Source organism: Scophthalmus maximus, chromosome 9, assembly GCF_022379125.1.
Source record: "Scophthalmus maximus strain ysfricsl-2021 chromosome 9, ASM2237912v1, whole genome shotgun sequence".
Classification (NCBI taxonomy): domain Eukaryota; kingdom Metazoa; phylum Chordata; class Actinopteri; order Pleuronectiformes; family Scophthalmidae; genus Scophthalmus; species Scophthalmus maximus.
Window position 1 is genome coordinate 16,703,591 of NC_061523.1, and position 26,469 is coordinate 16,730,059.

A 26,469-nucleotide genomic window follows, 5' to 3' on the forward strand; every position below is an offset into this window, starting at 1 on the left:
TAATAATAATAATAATAATAATAAATTGCATTTATAGAGCACTTTTCATTGCTAAAAGCAATCTCAAAGTGCTAACATTTGTTTGTCTAAGATACTGAAATATGACTTGATAACACTCATTTGTGTTCTTTTGTAGTATATCTACTAGATTAAACTTTAGACAGTGCAGCATATAACGCTCTATTGTTTCTTCTTGGCTCCAGTGGTCACATTTACCTGTATTATGTTTCTAAAGATGTCAGCAAAATTAGAAACGTAACGTACACTGTAAATCCCTACTCGCTCAACTCAACTTAAAATTCACCCGAAACAGTTTGCACATAGAACTTTTAGTTAAGCACAGTTCAGTAACACTAAAGCTATGAGAACACCTGACATAATATAATGAAATATGTTCAGCATAACTTGCACTCTTGTAATGGCGAAAATACATATTTTTAGAAAAAGGCTACCGCCCCTATCTTTCCCACTAAACTGTAAGCCGTGTGACCTTCATACTTAGGAGAAGCAGGGGCGAAATCCTTTAATTTTAACTTGAGGGCTTGAGTTTATCCCCTCATACAGTGCTTAGATCCCCTCACACCCGGTGTTCAGGCTGAATTATGTTTTACCCATGTAGGGTTATGATTAGATTGTCTGTGTTTAGTGTTTTTTACCACCCTTTTCTCTGAAATTGTGCCAAAGGTATTTCTTACAGAATAAAGTAATTTAATCAGTGTATTTCCCTTATAATTTCCTCATAAGTACAGTAATTTATTGCCAGTTTCTAATATGTTAACAAAACTAATTAAATGGAAATAAATTTTCTTAAGAAGCAACAAATCCCTTACCCATGGGACTTCGCTAATGTGAAGGCATGTATTAATACGGAGAAATTAGCATGACACAGACTGAGGTTATATAAGATCACAACACAAAAAAAATCCAACACCGCAGCCATTTTTGTAATTTGAAATGGTATTATTCATCATTGACTATGATTGAATGACATGCAGGAGTGCTATTGAAAAAAACATTTAGCCAGTTATACTTCCAATTCTTTATTTTAAGTATATAATTTACAGAAATGTTGTGAATCTCAAATCTGACAGGATTTTCAGCCCCGAAGGAAAACTGCAATAGGAATGATTTTCATATCTTGAGAGTAAAAACAAAACCAAATGGATGAGCAGAACTGCTTGAAGACAGCGAAGTTGTTTAAGATAAGATAATCCTTTATTCGTCCTACAAGACATACACTGTGAATTAAGAAAACGGTAAAATTCAATTTTTGACAGGCAGGACTTTTTTGATTTAGATATGCTCTGCTGTACAAGCTAGCAGCGAACCTGAGGCAGCCCCTGCTGTCCTTCCCAGCTGAACAACTCCACTGTGATAACTCGACTGAAAGGACAAAAGGGAAATTCATCTCATTTTATTTCAGGAGAAAGGGTTTCACGTGTACTAGTGCAAAAAAACCTAATGAAATGAAAGATGAAAGAGGACGTGTATATTTTTTTCTTTCTAAAATAGCCTTCGGGTAACACTGCACCAAAATAACATGTGGGCATGTTAGACTTGTTAATATTTGGTTAGTACAAAATCCTCTCAACACTGCTCCTTTTGGTTTATATTGTATTGTTTTGACCAGTTGAAACATGCTTGAAATATTGAAATCCATAATTCATCAGTCTCTCCTACTTAAGAGTATAAAAACAAATTAGAAAAACAAGCTACAAAGATTCTTTCATGAAAAACTGCATTCTCAAATCAATTTGTAACACCAACCAAAGTCATACTTCATTAAAAACAAAAACAACAAATATGTTTAGCACAGTGTTGGACTGAAATAAATAGGGAAAACGGGATCGACTACATTTACAATGAGCCGAGCTCATCAGAGTTTCCACAGGTACGATTGTCCACGGTTATGTTAAGGATGTACGGATCAGGTGTTCTCAGTTTCACAGTAAGAGTGCAGAGGGGTGGGTGAGCGTATTCAGACAGCCAGCTGGATGAGACAGGGGTTTTTGTTGTGAGGGCTGTTATTACTGGGAGCGACTGTTTCCTTCAAGATTCGAATAACTACAATCCCAGGTTCCCCTTTCGCTGTGGCTCGGACCAAAGTGGGATGGAGAGGATCTTAAGACTGCTTGACCTTGTTCTTCTCCTGGTCGTTCATGTGCTGCTGCTCCTCTCGGCCGTCCTCCCTCTCCGGCCGCTCGTCGCTCTGGCGGGCGATGAGCAGCCGGCAGGTGAGCAGGATGCCAAAGACCAGCGCGTGGGCGTACCGCTTCAGGGGATCGCCCACCAGCTGGTGGAAGAACAGGACGGCCAGCATGACCAGCAGCAGCAGGAAGTTGGCCACGTCCTTGGGCCTGCCCGGCACCAGGGTGAGCACCACGCCGCAGCCCACCTCCAGGGAGCCGATGATCTTGCGGAGCAGCACTGAGCTGATCCCGATCTTCTTCAGGCCCGGCAATGCCTTGGCGTAGCTCTTGTACGCCCTTTTCTGTGATGGAGAACGGTACAGACAGCTTAGATAACCACCCAAACATCTAACTGAGTTCAGAAGCAAACGTGTAAGGTCACCATTCTCCTCAAGTGTTAAACATCCAAATGCTTCTTTAATCTTGAGGCCCTTGGCTCCAGGTGAACTATAAATACAAACGAATGAGATGGCCTCGCAGCGTGCGAGTCAAGATTGAGCAGGGCAGCTAACATCATCTCACATCAGGTGCATCTCAGAATGTGCGCGACCGCGCCGCCATTGCTCGTTAACCGTTTGAGTTGCTCTTCATCTAAAAAGAAGAAGAAGAAAAAAAACGCCAGAAGCTTCAGCTGCTGCGACACGTTCCGTGCGTGGATTCAAAAACGTGTTTATCTATACACGCCAACCTCCGGACGTTTAAGCTCAAATAACCGGATGTGTTGAGGTGGAAATGATGTGCATTCGTCCCTCGTCCCGGTTTGAGTGTTTTTAACGGCTACTGGGGATTTATATTATGAATCAAGGCTGGCTCACAGATGTCCTCCTGGACATATTTTACAGGTTTCATCATCTTTCAACATCAAGGCCCGACCTGTTCTCAGACACGACAGGTGCTAAGGATACAGACGCGGGGTTACCATCATCATCATCATCTTCATCACCGCATCACTCGGGCACAAATAAGCATCTAAAGGCTTTTTCTATTTCCCGTATCTTTTCATATTCAGGTCAGCATCTCCACACGAGCCGACTTCAGCGCCTCTGTCGTCCCGCAGCCTGCCGCCGAGAACAATGGCCCCCCGTCCCCCCCCCCTCCCCCCACCAACACGGCTCACCGCTGACACTGAACTCACCATCTCGCTGTAGGCGTCCTTGCTCAGCCTCGGCGTGAGCTTGATGGTCCCCATGAACACGAAGAACAGGCCCAGGGCGAAAGAAAGGGCCACGATAGTGACCGTCCTCGGCGAGGCCATCGTCCCGTACCGCGCTCGCTGGCTGCCAGGCGCTTCCCACTGAACGGAGGAGGGGGGCGGGGCGTCGTCGTCGGACGGTTTCCCTGGTGAAGATGCGCCACCAGGGGGAGGGGCTACTGCTGGACGAACCGCGAAAATGGCGGCGTGCCGCTGGAGCCGCATCCGCCCGCAAGTGTCTGCAGCCTGACGGGAGCTCTGCTTCCACTGCTGCAACACTCCTGCACCCGGGGCCTGTCGCCTGTTTCATCCTCTGTAAATACAATAAATCATCTCTGATATTTTGCAATTTAGTTAGTGTATTGTTGCACCGCATGCTATTGTATGACCTGCATATAAACCTGCAGCATATATGCATATATTTGTTTTGTTTTTTTTGCTATAATATGATATTGTTAAGTTGGGGCAGGACTATATAAGCACTATGCTTCTCCCTGCTCCTTCTCGAACGCATTCCTTGTTTTGAGTGATTTATCACTTATTATTAGTTATTATTAGTTTGCGTTTTGTCTTTGTGTTTTTATTTTTATCTGATTTTTGTTTTTTGTTTTTGTTTTATGGTTCGAGATGACCTAAAATCAATCAATCAATCAATCATCAATCAATCAACCAATCTCTAAATATCTCAAAAGGTAAGGATGAAGGCCCCATGATGACCCCTAGGGGCCCTGGCAGCTCGAGGCTTCTTCTGTGTACAGTTGTTTTGGTTATATATAGACTAAAGTTAAAATATCAATTGGTTGACAGTGGTGGAAGAAGTGATAAAAGCACCAATGTCGAACAAAAAAGTAAAAAAAAAAAAAAAAACCTTAACTGAAAAATTTGAAGTATAACCAGGTAAATGTACTTGAAGAATCAAAAGAAATTAGTTCACTGTCATAGATGAGCAAAGGAACCAAAACAAGAAGCTTAAATCAGCAAAAAAAATTGAACCGAATAATCGATTATAAAAATAGTTGATGATTAATTTTAGTAGTCGATTACTAATCGATTCATTGATTAACTGGTCCAGCTCTAAAATGAGATCAGATCATTTCTTAACCATAACACTACAACAGCAGTTATTCCTAGTGATGTTGGCTCCAAATGAATGAATCCCTGAATATTGTCTTAAAGACAAGGGCCGGCTCTGTTCAATGTAAAATGACAGTAAAGCCTCCTCACTAAGCACATCCCTTTATTTTATCATGTTTTACAATTCAAAAGGACACTCCACAAATGTCATGTAAAACCAAACCTGTATGTAGGTATATTCAAATATTATGGAGATTACTCTTGAGGTAGCAGTATCTTAAATTATGACATGGTCTGAAGTTTTCAATGTAAAGATTGAGTGTGACTTTATCTTCCCTCACGCAACAAACCACATGTGTATTTTAAGTCCGTTTAACAATAATTGTCATCGCTTTAGTCGAAGGCAGTAGAATCAACACGTAGCTGTAAAATACCCATTTGAGTACACACATGTTTGTTTTTTAAATCTCGTGGTTTGTGGAAGAAGGTCAAGGTGACAAGAAGGCTAATTTGTTGTCTATATTAGACGTTTGAATCTAAATAACTTCTAGCACAAATTCTGTCATACTGTTTGCTGCCGTGACAGCAGTTGCTGCTGCTGTAATGTAAACACAAAAGACATGCCATATACAAATTAGTGACAAAATGTTTATTATATGATTTCAGAGATCTGTTCCTCACTTCAACAATGTCCCTTCGCTCAGTGCACTGTTCATTGTTCAAATAATCATTTAAAAAAGAATGTTTAAAAACCATGTTTCCCTTGAAATCAAAACTGGATAGACTGCATAGACAAACATAATCTCCTTTAATTTGGCCAAGCACTCACATTTATTTTTAGTTTATCATTTTTTAAAAACGGTATATTATTTTTCTGCGATTACATGGTTATTCAAACCTGCCCTTCACTACACACTGGAATTTGAAGATTCCCCAAGGTTCAGGGATCAGGTCTGATGTGATAGTGGTAAGGACAACAGCATCGGTCGGATATTGTCTTTCCCTCTGTGAGAATAAGGAGCGTGAGAGTTCATGAAGCGATGTCGCGGGTTGGAAGCTACAGCTGTGGACCTCATCCTCACCCTCCAGCAGGACTCACTCTCACTGTCCCTGGTCCTGACGTTCCTTCAGAGCCAGAATTGCTTTCCGGTAAAGATCTATCAGGAGACAGGGTCAACGGAAGAATTGATTTCAAACTGTTTACAGTCCAATGCGTTATTGTATGAAATTGTTAGAAGGAGGAGGTGGTGGAGGCTCACCAAAGGTCGCAGAAAGGTCCACGGGTTGAGAGTAGGTTCCGTTCATCCCCTCTGTGTTGATTTTGTTCTTCCTTTTCACTTTCACTACTTTCTTCTTTTTCCTCCTCTCCCCTTTAGCTGGACGCAAGAAAGAAAAATATTAGATTTCCATTCTTAAAGCTTATAACAAAATATATTGGTCATTTATAAATGATAACAACCTTTCAGTGGCTTCTCGTCATTGTCCAGAGATTCTGGCATGTCCAAAGTTTCTTCTTTCACTTTTGTTTTGCGTTTGATTTTGCCCTTTCTCGGGGGGATCAGGGCGCTGCTGGCTCTCTCTCTTTGACCAGAGATTTCTTGCTCTCCTTCATTGCCGTCACCCTCCTCTTCCTCCTCCTGTTCATTTGTTTCATCTTGATCTCTTTCACCTCTCTTCACCTTAGTTGGCTTGTTCTTCTTCTTTGTCCCCAGCTTGTTTTTTAGCATTGACTCCTGAGAAAACACGTGTGAGTTTTAGTACCCATGTGTTTATTTTATTGTAAAGTTCATCTTGAATCACATAATTACAGAAGACTTCACAATTATGAATAAGTAGCATAACTGTTGGAAAGAGGGTGAGATGCAGACCAGACACAGCTACGGTTAAGAAGATTGTAAGGTAAATGGTAAATGGCTTCAAATGATTTATAAATTAGTCCATCCACAGACAAAAATTGATAACTGATGAACCATTTTGAGTAAGTTTTTAAGAATAAATGTGATATTTGTTTTACTCCCTAATATCTCCCTAATATCTGCATTGACATCGGCCCCCAAAAATTAATTTTGTTTGTTTGTTTCAGCTCCAGTATAGTGGAAAACATTTGTACCAACAAATCATCATAGTGGAACAATAAACCATGAGGACACAACTTTATAGTGTCTGTGGAAAAGGATGCCGTATGTTTCCCTGACCTTCTGCAGCATGTCTCGAATAGGTTGCATTTTTCCTTCTCCCTTTGTCTTTTTCTCCCTTTCTTTGGGCCGATGAACCTGGCGAAGATCTGACTTGCTGGATCGCATTCTGAGGTGAGAAGACACAATAAGTTGTAACTTAATAATAATAAGGTCAACGTGCAAAAGTATTTGTGCAATGAATTTTCCGAAAACAAAGGCTTTTCTTACCGTTCCACCTTGGTTTTTCTACGAACTTTCTCTGTCTTCCCGTTCTTGTCCCTCTCTCTCGTCTCCGCAGGCCTCTTGCTGTCCTGAGCCACACGGGTACACAGCTCAGGATAATCCAGATAAACAGCACGCAGCAGCCAGCGGAGACCTCGCAGAGTCTTTCTGTCCGACCAGCGTCGCAAATCCATTAAGGCTGAACAAGGCTCCTGGGAGAGAGAAAGGAAACGGGTCAGTTTGTCTGTGTGACTGTCTGATGATGACTCTGAGATCTGTGACTCTCTGCCATAAGTGTGTGCAAGACATAATTATGTTTGTTCAGTTTGCATTGGTGAATTTTAGAGTGACACTCACAATGTGGCACAGAGAGCGGCTCTGGTTGACCAGCTTCTCAAGGGACAGAATCTCAACCAGCTCACTTCCCAGCAAAGCGTTCATTTTGTCCTGTTTGTTTGCCAACCTGAAATGGAAAAAAGTGTCAGGTCAGGTCTGGGTGAGTTATCTACTGTAAAGTTGTCAGATAGGAAGTAGAGTATATTTACACCAATGTGGGTTTTCCTGCCACTCTTGGTTGTTTCAGCAGATCAGACAGAACCTCCTTGACCTCCTTAATCCTCTGCCTGTCGCTGGAGTCCACCACAAAGATGACGCCATGGGCTTCTCCGTACAGCTCCCTCCAGCCTCCTCTCGACTCCGCGGACCCTCCCACATCCAGCAGCGTGACCAGGTAGTTCTCCACTCTCAGCTCGTTCTGCACACAGCCATGGGTGGGTCCTGTTTCCACACCGTGGTGGACTGGAAAACACAGTCATGTACAGGTTGACTATAAGTTATAATATTATTGTTCGCCGGTCAATCAGCTTGAAAGTTGCCGTTGAATTACCTCTCAACATCCCTCTGATGGAGGATGTTTTTCCTGCTTTGTCAAGACCGACCACAAGAATCGTTGCTTTCCTGCAGAGAAGTATAGACTCTTTATTTATAGAGTTTGAGTTAACTCAGTTTTATTTACAGTGGCCACTTCACTAGGTTCACCTGTACAATCTAATGAAATCCATTCTAACCGCTCTGCGCTTTTTTCCTTACCTGATTGGCTCCTGTATTTTGGACACCCAGTTGCAGCAGTTGCTCATTAGGTTGAACATGTTTACTTGAGGTGAGCAAGGTGAGCACAGAGGCCACCATCTTCTCTGGAACTGGTACCTGCAAACAGACGTCAACCTGAGTGCGACTCACTCACCAACGCGCCGTCAGGGCTGGTCGGTTGAGTCACCGGGGGCCGTGGCCAGGTTCCGACAGAAAGGCACTGTGTGTCTGTCTCCTGAGAGCTTAGGAGACGTTTACAGATGGTCGGACACATGGGCGGTGCTTTGACTGCCAAGTGTCTCTCTCTGCCTCCACAGAATCTAAAAATAGCTATTGGTTTCCTACAATTTCTTGGATTAATAATAAACCAGAGCCCCAAAAAGCATTTCTCTGTAGTAAATCATAAGGACCATAAATGTTGTCATTTGTACAACAATATACATATATTTTTCTCTCTCGAAATATTCAGTTTTGACGTCGGTCTGCTGGTGTGTGAGCTTTCGTCCATGTCCAGGTAACTATGAGAGGTTCTCTCAAGTCCTGTAACACACACACACATACAGCAGGTGTCTGTCGTCATGCCGTGCACTAAAAAAAACCTGCAGATCTTCCCGTCCTTTGTCCAGTGCATCTGTTCAGGCTCCGTAATCTGCTAAAGCGAGTTTAGACCGACCTGTTGTCAAAGTGTTGTCAACAAGCCGACCCATATTTGCTCAGGCTGTAGATGACAGTGAGGTCCTCACCTTTTCCACCCAAAATGTGTCTTCCATGTTTGCAGTGTTTTGCACATACAACTGAAATTGCAGTATTTCAGACAGTAATAGCAAAATATTGAATTGTCAATATCAGCAGTTACTAGTGGTTTTTAAAAAAAAACCCAATATCACCTGGTCACAGGACCGTATTTGCACATTGTGTCCGGTGTGAAAGTCTAAATTTAAAAAAAAAGTGTTTGCTTTATTAAGGATAATTTAAAATAAGTGTTGAATGTGGCATGTTTGAAATAACTCTATTTGTTCTAAATCATTTGTTTTAGTTTTGGTCCATAATTAGTGGATATACTTTTATATATATATATATATATATATATATATATATATATATATATATATATATATATATAAATTGAAGTAAGTGATCATAGAAAGAATTGATAAAATGAAAAACTAATTTATTAAGCACATAGAGTAACCAGTTAAGTTGTAAAAAAGATTCAAGACAAATCCTAATAAGCAGTAATAATGGGCATATTGATTCAAACAGTAAATCATCACTTATATACATAATCAATTTGATCAATATATCTGTAATTAGTTAAAAAAAATAACATGCATGCTGGTCATCAATACACAAACACAGAGTGTCCAGTACACATGGGTAGAGAAAAGGAACGATTGAACGTTGATTTAAATTAAGCTTTGTAAAATCATTGAGCACAAAACGACTTGTACCAAAAAACACTCACTGAAAATGTGTGAAAGGTGCTAAATTTGTAAACATTAAACAGCCATGAGAAATTCGAGGAATACTTACAGAAGTACGTCTATGTCCATGCATTTGTTTGGATGCTCGCCTCTGACAACATCTTGGACCCACCGGCCACAACACTAATCAGGCTCACACTAAGCCCTCGGTCACCCCATGTGGGAGGCGCAACCTGGGAAATGTTGTACTGCTATTCCAGCCAATCCCAGAGTCCTCCGGTGCCAGTCGTTGATCCCATTGGACGGCGAGGTTCTCCCTTAATTGGCACAAACAAAGGTGGACACATATCAGGAGAAGCACAGGAGAATTAAATGTGTCTGGTGGTGTGATCTGTGACGTGCAGTGATCTCCTTTTACTGGTGAGGTCTGGAAGTGGTAGCAAGCAGAGCGCTACCACTTTAGGCCGCACAACGCCAGTCACCCAAGGAGATGATGACATCATAACCATGATGATGTTCCAGGTGGTGTCACACAGTGTACCTGAGGTATATAATTGGAACTTGAGCTCACTATAGACCTATCAGGTACATTTTGATTGAATTAGATGTGACATGGTAATAATTTCACAAATCAAAATGCCTATAATATTCAATAAAAATGGATAATCAGTTTTGATCCGTTTTGACCAAACAAGCTTATATGGCACATTTTATACACAAAGACATATCAGAGTGCTCCACATAAAAGATGATAACTATCATAAGGTTGTTCATTAGTGATAACTATACCTATCTGACTAGTTTGTGGCTCAATTTAATTATGATGAAAACAATTCAGTTTTATTTATTCCAGTAAATATGATCTGCCTCAAAATGCACTAAATAAACCTTGTGAAACCAGGCATCCATACTTTTTTGGAAATCTAAAAACACAAATTAATGAGATGGAAAACAGAGGACGACGGACTAGAGACGCATTTACTTTGCACAGAGCTCGAGCATAACAATTTACCTCTCACAGAGGGACATGCTGTATTATGTAATGTTATTAATACAATAATTTAGTACAACACATTTTGTAAGGCAGCATTAGCCACTAGATGGCTCTGCAGTCACAGGATGTATTTTCACTGCCAGAAGCTGCTGTGCATCATATGGGCTGTTGATAAAATAACAGCTCTGTGTCGTAGTCCTTTACAAGCCCAGATGAATCTCCCCTGCAGATACTTTTCATTATACTTATTTTATTAATAAACTATAGGCTTATTATATTTTATAAATTAAATATACTCAGTTTCTGAACATATAATTGTTTGCTTGTGTTTTAAATGTAAATAATCATTTCTTATCTTGATAAAGATAAGACTGTCTCTTTCCTCCAGAGATCTGGAGGAAAGAGACAGTGCAGCTGCCGTGAAATTATACTAGAAATGATTAGTGGCATCATCCAGAGACCAGCAGCATTGGTTTGTGTTCAGGCTTTATCTTATTATGTCATAAACCAACGTCCAATCAGGCTCTGCCCTCCTTTGCTGAGTAGACTCATCCTAGACTCTGACCACAGCCCTCTGTCAGCTGACACACACACACACACACACACACACACGCTGACACACACACTCACACACACACACTCACACACACACACACAGCAAAAACAGCAGCAGCTGAGGACCACACCCCCGTCTGCTCCTGTTCGCCACATTGCAAACATGTTTCAGAGACCCCTGACTGCTGATTTTGCTGGTCTCAGTTTTCAGTTACACTTCTGAACGGCTTCTGCTGTGAGATATTAACATTAAAGGAATAGTTTCACATTTTGGGAAATACAAGAGTTAGATAGGAAGAAATTTTTATCTTCTATGGTGTAGAATTGAAAATAGACTTGTTCCCTCGCTCGCCAAGAGACACATGAGTACGGCTACATTGATTTGTTGATAAAATTTAAATTCTGTTGATCACTTTGACTCGATTGACTCCATATTATTTCCTGTTTTATTTTGAAACCATTTCTTTCAGAGGTGTCTGTTGTTGGTCTTATTTCTAACCCTGTATGTAGTGTGTTTCCCCCCTCTGTGATTACCTGCTCCCGCCCTAGTGTGTTTCCCCCGTGTCTTGTTACCTTGTAACCACTCCACTTGTGTGTTTAAGTGTCCTGCTCATTCTTTGTCAGTTCTTCTTTTCTGTGTATTACTTCCTGCTGGTGTTCTGTGCTCCTTGTGTGTTTATTTTTCCTGTATCCTTGCTTACTGGATGCCTGCCGGACGTCCTGTCGCCATGTCAGCCCTGTAGGCCTGTTATTTTCATTAAAATACCTTGCACTGCACCTGCCTGCCTTCTAGTCTGTCTACATTAGGGTCCTTATATTAGTGAACTGCTATAATAGTTCAAATAACTTTATAGTAATTATTGTGCAAAAATGACATATTGCTGTTTTCAGCCTCTTAAATATGAAGATTTATTTGCACTTATCTGTTTCGTATCATATATTTAGCTGAATACCTTTTAGACATTTTAACACGGCATTATGGTCTCTAAGAAAGTGGGTTGTGTATTTTTCACTGTATTCGGATCATCTATCGACTGAATAATTGATTTATATACATGAGAAGATAAGATACCACTGTCATGTCCGTAAGCTTAGACTGACTCTGTCCAAAGTTAACAAACATCTGCAGACGAGTACCTTCAAAGCTCACTGATGAAGTTGCTCTATCTTTTCTTCTTGATTCGTTGTGGCTTGACGAAGGGATGCGTCGCGCATTATTTCCTTTTGTAAACACTTCTGTTCAGTTCCAGCCCAATGTTTTCCTGTGCGTCCAGTCTTTATGCTAAACTAACTCAGCTCTTAGCAGAGCAGAAATGTGAGAGGTAACTTATCTTATTCTTGACAGACAGAAAAAAACATCCCCCCAAAACCTTGAACTACACTTTCTAAGATAGTTAAAAACAAATCAAGGACATATTGTTTATTTCAGTCTCGTCGACACCGGGTGTTCCCTTCACGGACTCGACTGGCCGGTAGCACAGTGTCCAGGGCACGGCCGTTGCTCTCTAATGAGGTTTCCGTCCCCCACTCCCTCATGTCTCCACAGAGACTGAAGTCAGTGACCCACGCCAATGCCTCAGCAAACACATGCATTAGTAATGACCAGCCTTCGTAGGTTGCGTCGACCCCTTCACCATGTCGAGCCTAGATGAGATCTGATTAGACAGGATGAGGTCGGGGTGTTTTTGGGGCGAGCTGTGTTAAAACTGCTTCCACTGTTCATGGTGAAATATACAGAAAGATATATCATCTATCGTAGCGGAAGTTAAAGCTCTTTCAGAGATTGATTTGTCCAGTAAAAAGAAGTCAGGACTTATTAAAGGTGAAAGGTCATGTTTGACGTGGATCTACGCAAAACACAGAACTGTTTTGGAATGGAAATGTTACAGACTGTGCCCTTTCTCATGCACCTCACAAACGGATGATCTTTGTTTGCATAAGTAGCTGAACAAACATGAAACGGGCTCTTTTCTCCCGGGTCACAACATGTTAATGTGTTCTCACCAGCATGCCACCTTGACAAATCATATCACAGTGAGGGAAATGACAGTGTAAAAAAAGGGAATGAGATGATTGAGTGAGATTTTAATGGTTGATTCACTGTGTGTGTGTGTGTGTGTGTGTGTGTGTGTGTGTGTGTTTGTGTGTGTGTGTGTGTGTGTGTGTGTGTGTGTGTGTGTGTGTGTGTGACCTGCACCTGTTCATGTGGCCACTTCACTCACAGGCCTGCAGCAGGTCACTGTTACAAGGCCAACCTTGTTGTTGGAAACTAAAAATGGACGTGCAGGGAAACTGATATGATAACTACTCTCCCTCCACAGTGTTTCCGTTTGGACAGGACATATACTGTATGTAATGAAATTACACTGTATTTACTCACTGCTCAGATTTTTTCACTATCGGTAGAACAGAGTTTACGGGAAGGTTACTGGTGCTCCCCACATTTATTTTTCTTGTTTAAAATTGTTGTCAAGATTTAGGGGGACTCAGAAAACAATCTTCGATTTTACAATTTTGACTTATTCACCAAGGCGAGTAGAAAATACTGCTGAAAATACAATATGCCTAATATACCGTTTTGTACTCCTATTTCTGTTTGCAACACAATAATCAGATTTACCTCGCCATACAATTGAATTATTTTTGATTTTAAATATTGCTGCCTAAACTGGCCTGCACTTTCTGTTGTACTTTAGTTATATGCGATGATATCCCAGATCACAGGAGTGTGTCTGCGCCAGATCACAGGAGTGTGTGTGCGCCTTTGATCATTGCATCAACAGGGATTGTGGGATAGGATTGCAATTAACGATAATCAGGAGTTGGAATGAACATTCAAACTGTGCAACATACTGTATGACAGTTACTCAGTAATCAACAAGCACTTGGTACACAAGAAGGGTATACACAACTCAAATCTAGCAAGTAAATAAACAACTGTAGCTTTATAAAAATTAATTAGAAAGCATGTTCTCCCCGTATATAGGGGAGGATAAAGCAAATTAAAAAACAAGCACTGTATAAGTCCAAAGAGAAGAGCAATAACTGAAGCAAACTGTACAATAAAAAAGTAAATACCTAAAAAAGTACAACCATGTGATGGACTTCTGTGAAGCTGAAGGAGTCCGGATGTGTTTTCAAATATGATCTGGGACAAACTACTCTCCCTCCTTTCGTAATCTGCCATGTTTGAGATCAGGGAGGGAGGTGATCCTGGGGTTTATCTTGAAAAAGCACCTGTTGGATTAATGATTAATAATAATAATAATAATAATAATAATAATAATAATAATAATAATAATAATAATAATTTTATTTATTATCACCTTTCAGAAGTTCAACAATAATACGGGTTTCAGGTCACATAGCTGTATAAAAAATAAAAAAAGATATAAAAAAGCGACATAACATAAAAGCAAGTCTATAGAAATGGGTTTTTAAAAGCCCCCCTGATCAAAACACTTATATAAGCAACAACAAGATAAACTGAGATTGCTTCTTTGTCATTGAGATGAGATTCTTTCACCATCTGTAAAACCTCGTGTCATCTCTGATTCTCTTACTTTTGACGCGCCGGCACATCACTTCCGGTGCCGCTGCGCGTGTCTCCGGGTGACTTGACGCAGCCGCTGCGCTGACGGGGATTTTGACAGAGCGCCAGCAGCGGCACTAGTCTGCCGACGGGGAGACACCCAAACCTCCCGCAGCACACGGCACACGGGCGCTACGGTCGGAGGACGCCCGGTGTGTGTGTTTTTAACACGGAATGAGGCGCGTGTTCAAACTACACTTCGCATGTGTCCCGCTCGGTCTGGACGATGATCGCCTGGCGGAGTTCTTGTCCCGAGTGATCAGGCTGAACTTTCCCGATCCTGCTCACTGACGGTGACGGGAGCAGCGCGCCGGGATCCGAGCGGTGGCTCGGGGTCGAGGAGGGGGGAGGGAGTGTCTGGAGCGGAGCGGAGCGGTGGAGATGAGATCGCCGAGGAAGCAGCGATGATCGACTCGGTGTGAAGTCGGGAGAGAACTTACACAACAACAACAACAACAACAAAAAGTGATGTTTTTGGAGCGTGACGCGTCAGGGCGAGTTCACGTCGACGTCCGCTAGCCACGTTCCGAACACTCTCCCCCTCGCAGCGCACACATCTCGACCGAGCGGCACCATGCACGAGGTGGCCGTGGAGGAGCACGAGAGGGAGATCTCGGCCCTGGAGCTGCAGGCGGAGAGATCCCCGGCGGCGGCGGCGCGCGGCGTCCTGCTGGTGGTCAACCACAGCCGCGTGCACGCGCCCCTCAGCGTGGTGCTGGCCACCGTGCTCTACTGCGCCGAGTTCGTCTGCGCCGCGGTGCTCAGCTGCATGTACCACCAGACCGGCGACGTCATCTGGACGGGCTTCACCGTCACCTTCATGCTGCTGCCCGCCGTGCTCATCCAGCTGACGCTGACGTTCATCCACAGGGACCTGGGTCGGGACCGGCCCCTGGTCCTCCTGATGCACCTGCTGCTGCTCGGCCCCGTCGTCAGGTGGGTGGTGGTCGGCGCAGCACGCGCAGCACGCCCTGGCCATGGTTTGCATGTTGAGCCACAGGCACTTTGTGCTAACTGCTGGTCAATTTTCCAGACACTTTAGCGTGTTTACATTCCGCAGAGCAGTTTGCACATTTTGATTTGCAGCAGTGACAAGAAAGTTTAGTCAAGGAATACCTCAGGGTAGAGACAGAGTGCCCCTGCACAAGTCCTGCTTTCAAGTGTTACCATCAAAATGTAAAGTACCAAAAGCACATGATACACTGGAATGATCATTTCAGAATAATGTGCCAACACTTTTCAAAAAATAATACCATGGATATTTTTTTTTAATTTTTAAAATTCACGTTATAAAGAGTGAAATAAACAGAAAAATGCTAAATCAGTACTTTTAAAACCCAGACTTGTATGGTTACTGCCAGAGGGTGATGCTAATTCAACCAAAAGCTGTTTCGCAGCCAACAATATATACAGAAGAAGAAAACAAAGCATGTGTTGCCACTGTGTAGCCATGGTTACCAGGCACATAATGCTAAATGGTCTCTATTTCTTCCTCTCTTTTTTTTTGTAGCGTAGATACAGTATATTTTCAAACTGGTTCGATGTTAAGCTCCTACTCAGCTGACGGTGTCAAGGGCGACGGAGAGTGCTCATTTGGTGGCAGTAATGCTTGGTCATGCTTAGTTTGCCCACCGCCAATAAACACTAGATAATAACAAGTCCAAAATTCTTCAAAGCTTTAGCGCACAATAAGTCTACCACGCTGTGAAGTATGTCGAGCGCTCTCTCTCCCTCTTTTCTGATTGTCAAAGTATTTTTGCCTGAAATGTTCATCCCTAGTTTTTTTTAGCTCCTTCGACGTTCCGTTATCTCCCCATCCAGCAAGATGTCCGGGCGTACAGGCACACTGCTGTACACTCTATGACATAGTGCATACTGCATACACATAGATGTAAAAAGAATAATTTAAGATTTAGTCGAACATGAATCAAGCCTGTCAAACCTTATCCAAGTATTTGAGGCAGTATCAAACCAGTATTTGATATCATTATCAGACCAGTATTGGATATCATTATCAGACCAGTATTTGATATCAGTATCAGACTAGTATTTGAGGCAGTATCAAACCAGTATTTGATATCATTATCAGACCAGTATTGGATATCATTATCAGACCAGTATTTGATATCAGTATCAGACTAGTAATTTGATATCAGTATCAGACTAGTAATTTGATATCATTATCAGACCAGTATTTGATATCATTATCAGACCAGTATTTGATCAGTATCAGACCAGTATTTGATATCATTATCAGACCAGTATTTGATATCAGTATCAGACTAGTATTTGATCAGTATCAGACCAGTATTTGATATCATTATCAGACCAGTATTTGATATCAGTATCAGACTAGTAATTTGATATCATTATCAGACCAGTATTTGATCAGTATCAGACCAGTATTTGATATCATTATCAGACCAGTATTTGATCAGTATCAGACCAGTATTTGATATCATTATCAGACCAGTATTTGATAGCAGTATCAGACTAGTATTTGATATCAGTATCAGACTAGTATTTGATATCATTATCAGACCAGTATTTGATCAGTATCAGACCAGTATTTGATATCATTATCAGACCAGTATTTGATATCATTATCAGACCAGTATTTGATATCAGTATCAGACTAGTAATTTGATATCATTATCAGACCAGTATTTGATCAGTATCAGACCAGTATTTGATATCATTATCAGACCAGTATTTGATATCATTATCAGACCAGTATTTGATATCAGTATCAGACTAGTAATTTGATATCATTATCAGACCAGTATTTGATATCATTATCAGACCAGTATTTGATCAGTATCAGACCAGTATTTGATATTATTATCAGACCAGTATTTGATCAGTATCAGACCAGTATTTGATATCATTATCAGACCAGTATTTGATATCAGTATCAGACTAGTAATTTGATATCATTATCAGACCAGTATTTGATATCATTATCAGACCAGTATTTGATCAGTATCAGACCAGTATTTGATATTATTATCAGACCAGTATTTGATATCATTATCAGACCAGTATTTGATCAGTATCAGACCAGTATTTGATATCATTATCAGACCAGTATTTGATATCAGTATCAGACTAGTAATTTGATATCATTATCAGACCAGTATTTGATCAGTATCAGACCAGTATTTGATATCATTATCAGACCAGTATTTGATCAGTATCAGACCAGTATTTGATATCATTATCAGACCAGTATTTGATAGCAGTATCAGACTAGTATTTGATATCATTATCAGACTAGTATTTGATATCATTATCAGACCAGTATTTGATAGCAGTATCAGACTAGTATTTGATATCAGTATCAGACTAGTATTTGATATCATTATCAGACCAGTATTTGATCAGTATCAGACCAGTATTTGATATCATTATCAGACCAGTATTTGATATCATTATCAGACCAGTATTTGATATCAGTATCAGACTAGTAATTTGATATCATTATCAGACCAGTATTTGATCAGTATCAGACTAGTATTTGATATCATTATCAGACCAGTATTTGATAGCAGTATCAGAATAGTATTTGATATCAGTATCAGACCAGTATTTGATATCATTATCAGACCAGTATTTGATATCATTATCAGACCAGTATTTGATATCAGTATCAGACTAGTAATTTGATATCATTATCAGACCAGTATTTGATCAGTATCAGACTAGTATTTGATATCATTATCAGACCAGTATTTGATAGCAGTATCAGAATAGTATTTGATATCAGTATCAGACTAGTATTTGATATCATTATCAGACCAGTATTTGATCAGTATCAGACCAGTATTTGATATCATTATCAGACCAGTATTTGATAGCAGTATCAGACCAGTATTTGATATCAGTATCAGACTAGTATTTGATCAGTATCAGACCAGTATTTGATCAGTATCAGACCAGTATTTGATATCATTATCAGACCAGTATTTGATAGCAGTATCAGACCAGTATTTGATATCAGTATCGGACCAGTGCATCCCCACCTAAAACCTTTGCACAGTATTTCACCCAGTTAGATAACAAATATTAATGCATACATCATATTAATGTTAGGTTAGGTCAGAACTTACTTAGGAATAGTCTTGAGGGTCTCACTGGAAATTTTCCCCATGAATATTTATTTCTTGTGTACTTTATCTCTTTGAAACATCTTTAGTCATCCGCCCTTCCGTTGTAGTCTCCACTTTCCATTTACAGCACAGGGCAGTTAATGGGATACAAACTTGGCAGTCTGTGTTTGAAAGCTCTTCAGTGATTTCTGTGAGCGAACATGATGCTGCAGGATTTTATCATTATGGACGAGGGTATAGAGCTGCATCAATTAGATAATTGATCAATGTGCCAGAAACTGTTTTGATAACTTGCATGGTAGTGAAGTGAATATCTTTTGGCTTTGGGGCATTTGAGAGGTGGGTGGGTTACCTTGAGCCGTGGCAAAACTGCCGCGATGCTACAAAATAACTGCCATTTGAATGTGAAAATGCATCTTTACACTATCAGTGTGCAATGCCATACAGTTAGCGATCCCAGTTGAGTGCATGAAACCATTGCAGTGATCTTTGAGAGCTAAGAGTCATTTAAAACATGTTCGGTAGGTTGCTGATATTCAATCAATCATTAGACCAACAGAAAAATAACCTGCAGCCAGGGATGGGCATTTTATGAAATATTTCTTCACGTTAACATTGGTTGAACATGCGTTTCTTGCACCAAATGAACCCAGCAGACTCGCCCGCAGTTAACTGAATCACACTCCAGATGGAAGTCTTTGTCGACTGTGTGGCGCAGGATGGACGACTGAACGTTACCACCTCCCACATCATCACAAGTGCGGAGGGCTGCACATGAAAGCAGGCAGCTACTCCTCATATATTCCCTTTCTTCTTTCAATTTGAAGTTTCCTCGGTGGCGTTGTCACAGACAGTTGAACCCCTCGCAGTGTAGACTCTACAACCAGTCCGTCAGATGACACTGCATAGCTGGCATCCGTCCTAGTAACACATCCCTCACATTTCTGGCTCGTGCGCCTCCCAGTTGTACGACCTCATCCGAGGATAATGGCACCCAAAGGCCTTGGTGCTGCGGACCAGTGAGAAGACTGGATTACAGGCGGGGAGCGAGGTCAACAGGAGGCTATAGATGTCGCCGGAAAGTCTTCTGTAAATAACACCGAGAGATCTTTTTATTTCTGGAAACTGAAGGCGAGGAAATGCAAATGAGCTGAATTAGGAAACAGTAGAGAAACTGCAAAGCTTTCCGTTCTGTGTCAGGGGAGTGTTTGTTTGAATATTACTGCCAGTTTGCACCGGAGTGTCACGTGATCTCAGCTGAGAGACCTGTTTGGCGAAACGTGACTCATTTGAGGAAGACGTAGGCGTCGACTCCAGCTTTTCAGAAATTCAAAACTACAATTGACACCTTCTCTCTCTCTCGCTGAACTTCGATTTGTCAACAGAGGTGTTGCAATGAATTTGCAGCGTGAATCGAAGGGTGTGTTCTTTTATAGGCCAGAACAAGTCACCCTTGTCCTCAGCTGCAGGTAGAACCCTTGGAAGGAGAGATGGCGCCAGCAGACATTGAAATAACTAGATTTGTGGGCTATGCTGTCGGTGCACCTTAAAATGTAATAGTCGAATATATTTCGAATTTAAAATATAAATAAAGATGTGTAGATAAAAAAAAGACAAACCATGATCTAGGAGAGATACAGTGGAAACAAGTGCAGCTCTGTGTGAGTCCTATCAGAGGAGGGGAAGTTAGTTTCCTTCAGTGCTGAGCTTGCACTTCTGATCTGAGTTTGTTGTGTGATGTATCGAAACAGATAAATCTGAGAGTGTGGTCTCAGAATTCAGAAACCTCATGTATGTGATTCCTAATTTATCTACGTATGTGGCGTGTTTCCTTGGCTGCCGGGCCGCTCGACAGATCTGCAGTTCCCACTATAACTGGACCACGGTCATGGTATTTGGGGGTTCAGCCCCAGGTCTGTGAGTATTTATCTACACATTAGAAATAAAGGAGGCAGACAGACTCCTGCGTGGCTCTGGGGTTTATTTCATACTCAAGTGTTTTTGAATGAATTGATTCATTTTGGATGTGAGGAGCATTTGATTTTCAATGGGACTGTCAGAGGATGAAAAGATCTGGGGCCAGTACATATCAAACTCGAGTTAAAAAAAAAAAAGAAGAACTTCACTTTCATTTCAACTTAAGAATATCAAGGTCAAAACCGCAAGTATATAAAGGGCCTTGTGCGGCCAGTGTGTCACATGAGGAGCTTGTTGTGGAACAGCTGTAAACAGCTGCTTCCGGAAGAGGAGTTTGATTTGGGGATTCGAACTACAACTTTTTTTAGTTTCGGTTTGCTAATGGAGTCCGGGTGCAGCAAACAAAAGAGACCGAATCATGACCGATCGTCCTGCTGCTGACATAATGTGGGCGTCCAAAAGCAGAAGCAGCTGCGTCTGTCTGCCTCGCACTCTGGTGTTGGATCGTGCACACGTCTCCCACCACCTGAGAACGCTTCGGCTATGCCAGGGATTCAAATCAGCCGTGGCAATGGGACCGCCCTTACGATCACAACACTATATATGCAACAATATTTGCTCCATGAGTCATCATCTGTTAGAAAAGGAGACAGAGTGCAGGATTTTTATTGCATTACAGCTCCTTCTGTTCTGTTCTGTTCCGCTCTTCTTCTCCTCCTCTTCAATGCAGCGCTGCTGTCTACAAACCACCTCCCTCTTGGCTCAGACGGGACATTTTCCTGTCTGACTTTGGGATGGCTTCACTGCCGATCTTGTGGCTCCGCAGCCACACACATGGCGTCTGCCATCCCAGGGGGAATTTTAACTCACATTTTGTGCATAATAAGCCTTTTCTACCTGAAGATAATGAGACTAATGCAGTGGATGTGAGAACTTTCAGGAGGGAGTCGGGCTGGCTGCTACAAGCTGGACCATGTCTTGACTCGACTCCTTAAATATATAGGATCCTGCTCCAAGACCAAGGACAGAAACGACATGAATGCTCTGCTCGGCTCGGGCCAGTCTCAGCATGCAGAGCTTCTTGTTTTGTGTCTCTCGTGTCTCCGCAGTCCGAGGAGGCTGTTGGTTGGTGAACGCGATGGGCCTTAATGGGGCTGTCCCAGAAGAGCAAAACAGGATGATCTTGCTAAAGAGCTGTCGAAAGAATTTCCTGAATGCTCTGCGGCACTTCAGTCTGAAAATATCTGTATTTCAGTTGTCACAGTTCCTCTTTGTTCGCATGTTTGGGACACCGAGGAAACAGATTGCGTGTTTAGACTGTGAATGCAGAGCAGCCGACCGCGTGTTTCCTGCATTTTTAAATCCATAAGACACTGCCTTTTACAGCAGCGTATTGATTCCCTTGGCTAATGTATCCCTCAGTCATGCTGCTTTTTTTTCTTCTCTCCCCCAAGTGAAATTCAGTCTGCCTCTCGCCGGCTCAAGGTCTGCGCCCTCCTACTTCAGCCCATTGTGTTGCCAAATATCCTGAGGAAAGATGTCAGAATGTCATATTTTTGTGACCAAATCTCCCATCCTCCCGAGGTGGGCGAGCGGGAGACTACTGTTGTCGAAGACATGGCGGAAGCACCTTGAGAATGGCTTTCTGTTGAATGAAGTTAGCAAAACGTCTGGGAGTCAATCTACTCCCAGGTTGTGTTTATTTCTGTCCAGATAAACAATTTCCACACAAAAAAATTGATACAAAACAGTAAACCAATAAGGTTACACAAAGGAGATAAGGGAAAACAAATGTATATGTATGTAAAAGGCTCAGGCTGAAGCTGTAGCCTATACACAGAAATAATTTAATTTAGGAAACTGAACTCAGAATTTTGACATTTCTTTCTTCATAAAAACGACTTAATCCGATTAATTGATCAAAATAGTTGGAGTTTAATTTAGCAGCCAATTACTAATCAATAAACTTGTTGCAGCTAGGGCTGCAACTAACGATCATTTTCATAATCGATTAATCTGTCAATTGTTTTTCTTGATTGGATTCGTTTTTCAGTCCATAAAATGATGAAAAATCTCAATTGTGTTTCCCAAACCCCAAGATGATGTTTTGTTTTGTCCACACACCAAAGATATTTAGTTAACTGTCATAGAGGAGCAAAGAAACCAGAAAATATTCCCATTTAAGAAGCTGAAATCAGAGAATTTTGCCTTTTTTTCCATAAAAAATACTTGAACCGATTGATCGCTTTTTAAAAATAGTTGCCGATTAATTCAGTAATCCGCTACTAAGCGATGAACTGTTGCAGCCCTAGTTGCAGCTATACATTATTTTGGGTGCGTGTGTGCTTGTGTAGCAATAAGAGCCTGCTTGCAAATCACAAAAAGAAAATTCCTTTTCCAGACTCCAGTGTTTGGTGGCAACATTTCTGGGGCCAGTGTGGAAGCTTGGCACTGAGCCGAGGGCCGGACGTGCACTGTAAGTCAACAGAACAGTGAGCAGCAGCTGAAGCAACAGTGTCTGAAGCAATGTCCCGACTGCTGACTCTTCAGTGCATGGTCTGACCGCGGAGAAGTAGATTAATGTGGGATTCCTGAGCCTCCCTGTTTTCCCATGTGTAAAGTTGGACATTGTGGAGAAAAGCGATAACATTCCAGCACGGTGATGTGAGACTTCGCGCAGCAGTGGGAACCCTGGGAGGAGCTGTGTGTGTCGAATGCAGATGTGCGGCGCTCTTAGTTTCATGTCGCTTTACGGAGCGTTACTCAGGGATTATAATGTTGCCATACTGTTTGCTGGCAGGCGTCAACTTGTACTTCCAGTTCAGGTAGTTTCCTCATTGCGGTTTGAAAAATATATTTCTGACAGGATTTCTTTGAACCTCTGTGTCATATTGGCCTCCGAAACATCAATAATCTATCAATAATATTTGTTCAAGATTACATCGCTCTCTTCTTCGTGCCTCCCTGTACAGAACCACTGGGGGGCGGGGGGGGGGCATGTTTCCCTCCTCATGATTAACACAGATCCCCCTGTCACACAGGGTTAGAGAGCACTTGCCTCATTTACCTGGCAAAGCTCACAAGAACCACACCCAGAGATTTTCACTGCATCCACTCTCGCCCGGGGGAACTGTGTTTTCTTTCTTCCGGCTGCCGTCTGATGGTGGTCATTGCTGTGCTTGTGTTTGCATAGCCTGAGATTCACAAAGAAAGGTCCGTGTACGGTGAATTCCTTACATGAGGCAACTTTTCTAAGATTTAACATTGTGTCCGTGATTAGTCCAGAAATATCTCCAACAACAAACTGCTGAAATTTTGCTTTGCCCTACTTGGGATATATCACTCGTACACGTTCACTATGACGATCAAGTGTTGATGTCGAAAAACACAAGAGGTCTGCCGGTGCTGTACAGTAACTGAAGCATAAGGTGGCGGGCAGCGCCCTCTGTTGGTGCTAAGACGTAACTCCACTCTCCCTCTTGCTCTCACTCCCTCAGGTGTTTCCAGGCCCTTTTCGTCTATTTCAAGTCGGGTAAGGAGGAGGAGCCCTACGTCACCATTTCCAGGAAGATCAACCTGACCAAGGGCCAGGGGATGCCCATGGAGTGGGAGATCGGCCAGACCGAGCGCACACTGGCCACTCACAGGAACGCCTTCAAACGCACGGCGGTCATCCAGGCGTTCCTGGGCTCCACGCCTCAACTGACGCTCCAGCTGTACGCCACCATCCAGGAGAAATACTTCTTCATGCCGTCGCGATGTAAGAATGACTGAGGGGCTGAAGTCAATGCTGCTGTTCCCTTATACCTGTATCCTATTTATCAAAAGCTACTTGACTGTGTTGCATTCTGATTTATTTTCATGGCAGGTAGAAATCCCTCTAAAAGTGATGAAGAGATTCAATTCAGCACTTTGTCGAATGCTGCACAAATAAAATTAAATGGCAATGCGAGTTTCACAGTCTATGTAAATTTGACCTAGTTACCTGTCATTCTTCTTCTCTGTATTTTCCATCCACAGTTGGCTGTTTTTCAGTTTTCAGATAAAAAGTTGAGAGAGTTGTGTCACGGTATAAACTGAAACAGTATTGAAGATTAACAGGTGACCTCTTGTCTGTGTTCACAGTGGCTCTGATGATGATCACCCTCATCTCCATCACATACGGGGCACTCGTGTGCAGCGTGCTGGCCATCCAGATCCGATACGACGACTACAAGGTGCGGTTGCGCTTCAAGGCCTACCTGTGCATGATCGTGTGGAGAGGCCTGGAGATTGCCACCCGGGTCACCGCTCTGGTGTTCTTCAGCACGGCGCTCACACACTGGGTGATCCTCGTCGGCATGGCCAACCTGCTCTTTTTCTTCTTCCTCCCCTGGGCCGAGTTCTGGGCCAAGAAAGGCTCGCTGACCGAGAACGTGGAGAAGAACTTCTCGAAGGTGGGCACCACGGTGGTGCTGTGCATGTTCACGCTGCTCTACGCCTGCATCAACGTCTTCTGCTGGTCGGCGGTGCAGCTGGACCTCTCCCACCGGGAGCTCATCGAGCGGAAGCAGCGCTGGGACCGCCTGGCCTTGTACTACTTCGGGCGCTTTCTCGAGAACTTCCTCCTCATCACGCTCTGGTACTTCTACAAGTCGGACTTCTACGAGTACGTGTGCGCCCCGCTGCTGGCCGTCCAGCTGCTGATCTGCTACAGCCTGGCCGTGCTCTTCATGCTGCTCTTCTATCAGTTCTGCCACCCCTGCAGGCGCCTCTTCAAGCACAACATCCACGACTGCCTGCACTGCATCTGCTGCCGCAGAGGAGGGAGCAGGGCAACGGGGAGGCGAGGGAAGCTACCTCCCTCGTACTCGACCGCTGCCACCATGGTGCTGGTGCCGGAGGAGCCGCTGGAGCTGCTGGGCTCCCAAAACTCCCATCCTCCCGAGGGGAGCGAGCAGGAGACTGCTATTGTCGAAGACATGATGGAAGCAGCCTGACAAGGGCTTCCTGTTGAATTAAGCTGACAAAACCCAAGATCCCTCACGTAGAAATGCATCCTGGGAATGGCAAGGCACGATGCCGGCGCTGCAGGGTGCATTCCTGAACGAGGCCTCGAGTCGTTTTACACAAAAAACAAAACAACTGAATGATTTTGTGTCGAGGAAGCGAGGTGATGTTTTAGAGAACAAATGTTTTTCTCTTTTTTTGTTTTAAAAAAAACTCACCCACCCATGGTTCTGAGAGGAATTTAAGTAATCTCCCGATGTCTATATTGAGAGTGATCACTATACACTTAAAAGCACCACAAGGCCCCAGTTTACCAAAGAATGTCATGCGTCGAGATAAGTGGCGATGCACACAGGTCCCCTCGAGAGAGCAGCGGTGGGTCAGGTACAGGGCCGAGCCAGGTGTGTGGGAAACGTGCCAAGTGTGTCCGACAGTGCCCGAAAGACCGACTGGGACGCTTTAAACCTCCCGGGGCCTTTCACGCCACGCAAGCCCCCTTTTGCACATGTTTGCGTCTGCACTACACAGACTAAAACAAAAAGATAATTCAAAAAAAAACCAGCAGGAGGAGGAGGGCAGGAAAAGGTCTGAAGAAAAATAAAAAGTCTTCCTCCTGCCTGACAACTGTAATGAAAGCTCTTTGTTGTTCATTGTCCAGTCTGACTGCCTTAAAAAGAAAAGGGTTTTAGAAAATGTTCTGTTGAAAGGGAATATCAGTGTCCTTATAAAATAAAGTTACTCATGACGATGCATTAACAGGAGTGACACCGAATGAGCTTCTGATTCCACACTTTGTGTTCTGCCACTGTTCGCTCAGTGCCTTGACTACTACTGTTTTACTTGAAACTGAAATAAAATGATCTAAAATGTCTCAGTCGTTCCTTTCCTTCCTCTGCGAATGAAACGTGACTAAACGCATGTTAGTATGCAATAAAATAATGTCCCC

At 42.6% G+C, this 26,469-nt stretch overlaps 3 protein-coding genes across 4 annotated transcripts; 1 reads left to right on the forward strand and 2 right to left on the reverse strand.

Annotated features, from left to right (window-relative positions):
- Positions 1-1,024: 1,024 nt before the first annotated feature.
- Positions 1,025-3,515, reverse strand: tmem35 (transmembrane protein 35). The gene is made up of 2 exons (XM_035650101.1): positions 3,325-3,515; positions 1,025-2,491 (listed from the first exon to the last, which is right to left on the reverse strand). The coding sequence occupies exons 1-2, from the start codon at positions 3,442-3,444 to the stop codon at positions 2,123-2,125; spliced, it is 489 nt and encodes a 162-aa protein (XP_035505994.1). The 5' UTR covers positions 3,445-3,515; the 3' UTR covers positions 1,025-2,122.
- A 1,574-nt stretch (positions 3,516-5,089) lies between these two features.
- arl13a (ADP-ribosylation factor-like 13A) lies at positions 5,090-13,025 on the reverse strand. Of its 2 annotated transcripts, XM_035648971.2 has the most exons (11): positions 12,054-13,025; positions 9,477-9,684; positions 7,944-8,060; positions 7,741-7,811; positions 7,400-7,652; positions 7,212-7,317; positions 6,861-7,066; positions 6,651-6,759; positions 5,915-6,188; positions 5,715-5,831; positions 5,090-5,612 (listed from the first exon to the last, which is right to left on the reverse strand). In XM_035648971.2, exons 2-11 carry the CDS (start codon positions 9,494-9,496, stop codon positions 5,557-5,559), a joined length of 1,329 nt encoding a protein of 442 aa, XP_035504864.2. In that variant the 5' UTR covers positions 9,497-9,684; positions 12,054-13,025; the 3' UTR covers positions 5,090-5,556. The 2 variants fall into 2 exon arrangements, with proteins under 2 accessions (XP_035504864.2, XP_047190573.1); XM_047334617.1 differs by lacking the exon at positions 12,054-13,025 and having other exon boundaries at positions 9,477-9,931.
- A 1,518-nt stretch (positions 13,026-14,543) lies between these two features.
- xkrx (XK related X-linked) lies at positions 14,544-26,394 on the forward strand. The gene is made up of 3 exons (XM_035648970.2): positions 14,544-15,444; positions 24,032-24,294; positions 24,660-26,394. Exons 1-3 carry the CDS (start codon positions 15,083-15,085, stop codon positions 25,511-25,513), a joined length of 1,479 nt encoding a protein of 492 aa, XP_035504863.1. The 5' UTR covers positions 14,544-15,082; the 3' UTR covers positions 25,514-26,394.
- The last annotated feature ends 75 nt before the right edge of the window (positions 26,395-26,469 follow it).

Coding starts and splice junctions, on each gene's coding strand:
- xkrx (XM_035648970.2), top strand. CDS start 15,083: ATGCACGAGGTGGCCGTGGAGGAGCACGAGAGGGAGATCTCGGCCCTG. Junction 15,445..24,031: donor CTGCTCGGCCCCGTCGTCAG/GTGGGTGGTGGT, acceptor TCACTCCCTCAG/GTGTTTCCAGGCCCTTTTCG. Junction 24,295..24,659: donor CTTCTTCATGCCGTCGCGAT/GTAAGAATGACT, acceptor CTGTGTTCACAG/TGGCTCTGATGATGATCACC.
- tmem35 (XM_035650101.1), bottom strand. CDS start 3,444: ATGGCCTCGCCGAGGACGGTCACTATCGTGGCCCTTTCTTTCGCCCTG. Junction 2,492..3,324: donor AGGACGCCTACAGCGAGATG/GTGAGTTCAGTG, acceptor TCTCCATCACAG/AAAAGGGCGTACAAGAGCTA.
- arl13a (XM_035648971.2), bottom strand. CDS start 9,496: ATGGACATAGACGTACTTCT. Junction 8,061..9,476: donor ATGGACATAGACGTACTTCT/GTAAGTATTCCT, acceptor GTCTGTTTGCAG/GTACCAGTTCCAGAGAAGAT. Junction 6,189..6,650: donor TTCGAGACATGCTGCAGAAG/GTCAGGGAAACA, acceptor GTGTTTTCTCAG/GAGTCAATGCTAAAAAACAA.